General features: G+C 40.7%; 1 protein-coding gene across 1 annotated transcript in view; it reads left to right on the top strand.

The window, feature by feature from the left end:
- LIAS (lipoic acid synthetase) overlaps positions 1–347 on the top strand; it is a gene marked incomplete at its 5' end in the record, with an annotated part of 3,928 nt that extends 3,581 nt beyond the window's left edge. The window contains one exon of the mRNA XM_010144906.1: positions 167–347. Coding sequence (XP_010143208.1) covers positions 167–219 — 53 coding nt within the window. The remainder of the gene's footprint in view (positions 1–166) is intronic.
- Between the last annotated feature and the right edge of the window lie 5,429 nt (positions 348–5,776).

The following is a 5,776-nucleotide window of genomic DNA, read 5'->3' as shown; positions in this document are numbered from 1 at the left end:
CTGCTGTACACATTGAAAGTCCTGATGTATAGAATGGAATTACTATAAAATACTCAAGAACAATTGTGTTGTAGAATACTCCCATTAAGTAAGAATGTGTATTGTTTTGCTTTATTGCATTGAAATACCTAGAAATAATTTTGGTGCTTTTTTGCCTTTTAATTAGGTGAATTTTTCTTGAAGAACTTGGTAGAAAAAAGAAAGACAAAAGCCATCTGAAAACAAGTGAACCTTTTTAAAGCCACCAGTGTTAAGGATCCTCTTTTCAGTGCATAATTATACTCAGTTCCAGAAATGCAGAAGACCAGATGGTAGATGTATGAATAAACTTACTATCTTTCCAGAACACTTTTCTCTCCCCAAAACACTTCACATTATTTTACCGCATTCCTTCTGGCAAGGCTTACAACTACATAGTACTTCTCATGTTCAACAAGAAGTCAGAAGAGAGAGCTGAGTAGTTTGAAAGAGTGGTGGAACTGAGCTGGAAGAAATGTAAGCTGGAAAAAAAAAAGATTTAAGTAAACATGTTTGATACTACCATCAGTATTGCTGCAGTAATGTGTGAAGATGCTAACAGTAATTTGAAAGGTACTGATGTTTTGGCGTACCTTACAATTATGTAACATGAGCTTGCAGGTGCTCTGGGAACTAGATGAGTTCTAAAGAAAGATTGCGTACATGACAAAGGACCAGATTAGGGCTATGTGAACCACACCAGAGAGAGTTTGAGTAATACTCCTTCAAGAAATGGTATCTCTTACCTGCATCTTTAAAAAATAAGCTGCACCATTCTGATAGCTAATGCTTCTCAGGTGCTTGCATGTCTCAAACTGTGAGCCTTGGTAAACAGGTTGAATAAAACAAGAGCCCTTTGTGGCAAGACAATTAACCTTGTGTACATATGTATAATTTAAAGCATAAGGAAAAGCATTTTGTGGATATGACTATAACAGGTGCTTCTTTGTATTTGGTATGCAGAACTACTGATATTCTGTCCTCTGTTTCTACTCCATAGCTGTTGTCTTATTAAAGGAAAATTAAAAACTCAGTCTAAGGGTGTGGTAGTTGTCATTGACTGGTCTGGTTACCTGACCCCTTGAGACCTTGTATGGCTGCATCACGGATGAAACATGAAATCTGTTTCCTGTCATACTAAGCTCAAGCAGAAATAAAAGCACAGCTTACTAGCAGCTGTAACTTCTCTTTACAGTTATGACAGTTCAAAGTACATCTCTCCCTAATCATATTGCCTGCTGTGATACCATTTTTGAACTGGCTTCAGCTGTATCTTCATGGAGTTACTTGGGAAACATGCCAGGAACTTGCTATCTGGTCCCACACTCTTGTCATGCATGTAATCCTATGGCTGGCTGTAGTACCTTCCTAAAGTCCCTACCCACCCCCAAGTCAGGAAGAAGGACAACCAATTAGCAAGTTAATATGTAGGAGAAACTTGGTATGTCATGAACAACAAACTGGGAATTGCACCACTGACGTCAGTGGTGCACCATTGACACTTCTCAAGATTAAATATAGCAATATTAAAGCATTATGAAGACAAAAAGCCTTAAGCCAGATGGAATGTACTAATTAAACAGTGGAATGGAAGTGTAAATTAGGGGAAGAGAAACCTGAGCCATGAGGAACAGAAGGGAAGAACAGAGAAACATTAGTCTTAATAGCTGTTTTGTAAAGGCAGAAAGAAAGGTAAGGCTTTTAAGTTAAAAGTAATAATAATTAAATAAATTCAAAAAGTCTGACTGCTAGTCTTCAAAAGATGAGACATACTTTGAACCAAAAGTGCCCCGCTTCAGCTGAAGTGCACCGAATACCAGAGCAGTAGAAGGGTATCAACCGTGGGATGGATATTCAATACTCCCTCTACTGCAGCAGGCAGGGAGGGAAAGGTGCAACATTAACTCCAGGATATCCACAACACTTAACAGCTGCCAGCCTTTACTAGAGGTCCTCCTATAAACAATGGCTTTGACTTGCCGACAGAGCAGATTTAACAGAATTTACTGTAGCTTTTGCCAAATTACAGTTCTTTAAGCACGTCAACATCAGAAATACAGAAAAAGGAATTTGAGCCATACAGCTATTATCAGACTAGAACAAGAGGACATTGCACAGGCATCATTTATGGTGAGAGAAATAATGCTGGAAACACAGTCCAGTATTATTTCCTGTTAGAATTATCATATTAATTGCTGCTGGGTGGCTCAGAAGATGACCTGCTTCTACACAACTGTCTTCCAGCTGGTACCAAGTTTCAGAAGCTATATAAACTATTTTCTAACTGCATATTTTGCTGCAGTTTTTAAGTAAAGTCGTCACATTTTCATAGACTCACAGAATCACCTGGTTGGGAAAAACCTCTAAGATCAAGTCAAACCAAACACCCTGCACTGCCAGGGTCCATAAACCACGTCCCTCAGCACCACATCTGCACATCTTCTAAACATTGCCAGGGATGGGGACTTCACCTCCCTGGGCAGCCTGCTCCAGTGTTTGACAACCCTCTCCGTGGAGAGGTTTTTCCTGATATTTAACCTAGGTCTCCCCTGGCGCAACTTAAGGCTATTTCCTCTTGTCCTGTCACGTGTTACATGGGGAAAAAGACACCAAACCCCACCTCTCTACAATCTCCTTTCAGGTAGTTGTAGAGAGTGATAAGGTCTCCCCTGAGCCTCCTCTTCTCCAGGCTAAACGACCCCAGTTCCCTCAGCTGTTCTTCATAGGACTTTGTCTCCAGACCCTTCACCAGCTTTGTTGCCCTTCTCTGGACACACTCCAGCACCTCAACGTCCTTCTTGAGCACTGTGTCCAGTTTTGGGCCCCTCACTTCAAGTTGCAGCCTCACCCATGCTGACTACAGGAGAATAATCACTTCCCTGCTCCTCCTGGCCACACTATTGCTGATAGAAGCCAGGATGCCACTGGCCTTCTTGGCCACCTGGGCATAGTTTAGAGGGCTGTTGTTTTTAAAGAGTGTTTCAGGACAAGTCCTGAAGTTCTTTTCCTAGTAAAGAATTCTTGCTTTTAAAAATGTCTTCCTTACCTATTACCCATTCAACTTTTCCATAACTATGTTAACTCTCGGTTATAAGTTCAGCACAGGTTTCATGACTATCTCATTTTTGTTTCTGATGAGGTTTCACATTTAGTGACACCTTTTGTATGTCAATCACTTCATTCTGTCAGCTTGTTTCACAAAGCAGCCATAAAGTATTTTAAGAAACATTCATCTTCCTTGCAATCAAGAAAACAAACTGAGTTTTAGGAATACAATTTAAAATTAACAGACACTTTAAAAGAATGGTCATTTTTAGCATCATCACATCAGTCTACTACATTGAAGCATAAGTGTTATGCAGCTGACTAGAGAACTGTGGCATCTTCCAATGGCATCTTTTGGGGTAAATCAAAGTACAGTGTTCATTTAAGAACAGTTTTAAAATTTTAGCTCCTGGATCAATAATTACCTTTTTAAATGAAGGGGACACCAATATTAAAGTATTTTTGCTTCTTTACTACAACTTATTGCAGATGTTCAACTTCCAGCAGAAATTCTCATCTCGGAGCAGAAAAAGTAATGAAAACTGTCTCCATTATGCCTAAATCAATCGGATAACCTGTTATGCTTTCCTGCATTGTTTTGCAGTCCATATCAAACTCCAGCTGTTGAGCAAGATTATAGTACTAACATGAACCTCGAGTGATAGAAGTGGAAGTGTTTTGGGCAGCACAAAAATCACACCACTAACTCCTATGCAAAGGAGTTTTGGTCTAAAATGCATTCTACTCATTTGCAAAGTTCTTGGCTATCATATGCCTGGAAACAGACTACTTTCGGCTGCGCAAAGCGCTGAACACCCGCATTCGGAAGAACAGTACATCATACCTGGCATTTACAATTTGCCTATGCACACCTTGGGTAAGAACTTATGCAGTCTGTGTGGTACTATTTATAGGCTTGTATTAAAGCTGGATTTGCTCCAGCTGTTCTATTCACATTTTTGCAGTGAAAAGCAGTGTTACTGCAGTACTGCATTTTAAGAACCCCATAAAAAAAAAAAAAGAAGTTCAGAGCACAGGAATCCATTACTCATACTACACAATTCTCAAAGAATTACATGCTGCAAGACCCCACATACAGACTCAATAGCATTAAAACCTCTCTCTTACATGCACTACTCAAGCTTTCAAAGCAGGAATGCAAGTCATGTCCAATTCTTAGTTCCCTAAGCAACTGTTCTGAAGATGATGGCTTATGATTCACAGTGCTGCAAAAGCTTCTGAAGCTCTTCTGTCCTGTAGCAAGGTTCTCTTGCAGATATGCAAGGTAAGTATTGCAGTGTCCTGAATGCATGCTCCACCAGCTGTTCACACTGGATTCACACCACAACGACAGTGTGCTACTAAAAGAATGCAGCCACCAAGAAACTAAATAAGCTGACTCCAAGAAAGCAAGGGAAATGCCAGGACTAATTTTACCCCTTGTTGCTCTTCAGAAGGAAAAGGGGAGCAGCAGAACCTAAGAAAGGAGAGTTAAGAATGATCCACTACAATCAACTTGCCCATTCTTTCTCATCTTTATGCTTAAGCCTCAAGTCACTATCTGGGCTTTGACTAAGTTTGCAGGAGAAACAGGGTAGGAATAAGGACTATAGCACCTAGTTCTTCCATCTCCTTGGGATGGCATGCAAAAAGCCACAAAAAGCCACTGGAAGCCTCAGGAACACTGATCAACCTTGCACATTCCTAACGGGAGCAATGCTTTACACAAGAGTTTAAGGGTCCACCCATCTACTTCAAACTGACAAGGATGGGTCCCATACAGAGGTACTACTACAGCTGTGTGCAAGTTTCTGAAAAGTATCCTGATTTTCTGAAGCCTCTACTTACCCTTCCTGTTAAAATAAGCCCTGAAGCAGTGCTGTGCCACCCTGAACATAGTTCAGGACATGAGATCCTTCAAGCACAACTTGTCAGTACCCTGTTCTCCATCCCCAAACAGAAATGACCAGCCTGTCCTCCCAGGTGCTATGGGGGCAGAGGTAGCCAAGAGGATGCCCACCCTCAAAGACAAGGCGATCTACCAGTTGGATTGAAATTATTAGATACCACAACCATGCCACAGGGTTGTCTCTGCTCTGTGAGTGTTGTATAAAAGCAGCACTAGTGAATTGGTTAGAGGAGATGGCATGATGAAAGATGACAGTTTTATTTTAAGCCCCCATAATTCCCATTCTGAGTGGCTTCTGATGTGCTCCTCACAGTGTAGGACAAAAAGCCTGAGGCATATTTGCCCAAGCTGCTGAGTGATCACTGCATAATAAGTCCCTGTGTGGAAGCCATTATGTGCAGAATCTAAAAAGCATCTGGTTCAAGCATACAGCTATTTCAGCCAGATAACACAGCTTCAAGTGTACCTACCTTTCTGTAGGTAGTTATGATAATAGCACTCATTACCAAGACAACACTGGTCTTATGCTCTGTTTAGCATACTGGAAGGCACACCAGTTGAATAAATTCAGAAGGTATGTGACTAGTTACAGGATAATTCTCTTAACTTCCCAACACTACTTTTACTCAACTAAGATGTCTATGCCTTCGACTCTGAAACCTGTTTGTGGTCATGCTTCTTTATCCTCCTCTCCATTTCACAACTCCATGCAACAAGCCAAATACAAACTGTCTTCTCAAGGATTTTAATAGCACTGGCCAATTGAGAATAATAAAAACAAGTACAAATAAAGTTACAGTAAAG

This window comes from Buceros rhinoceros, unplaced genomic scaffold, assembly GCF_000710305.1.
Source record: "Buceros rhinoceros silvestris isolate BGI_N320 unplaced genomic scaffold, ASM71030v1 scaffold7511, whole genome shotgun sequence".
NCBI classification, from domain to species: Eukaryota; Metazoa; Chordata; class Aves; order Bucerotiformes; family Bucerotidae; genus Buceros; species Buceros rhinoceros.
Note: the sequence above shows the minus strand (reverse complement) of the source record. Positions and strands in the feature narration are given on the sequence as shown.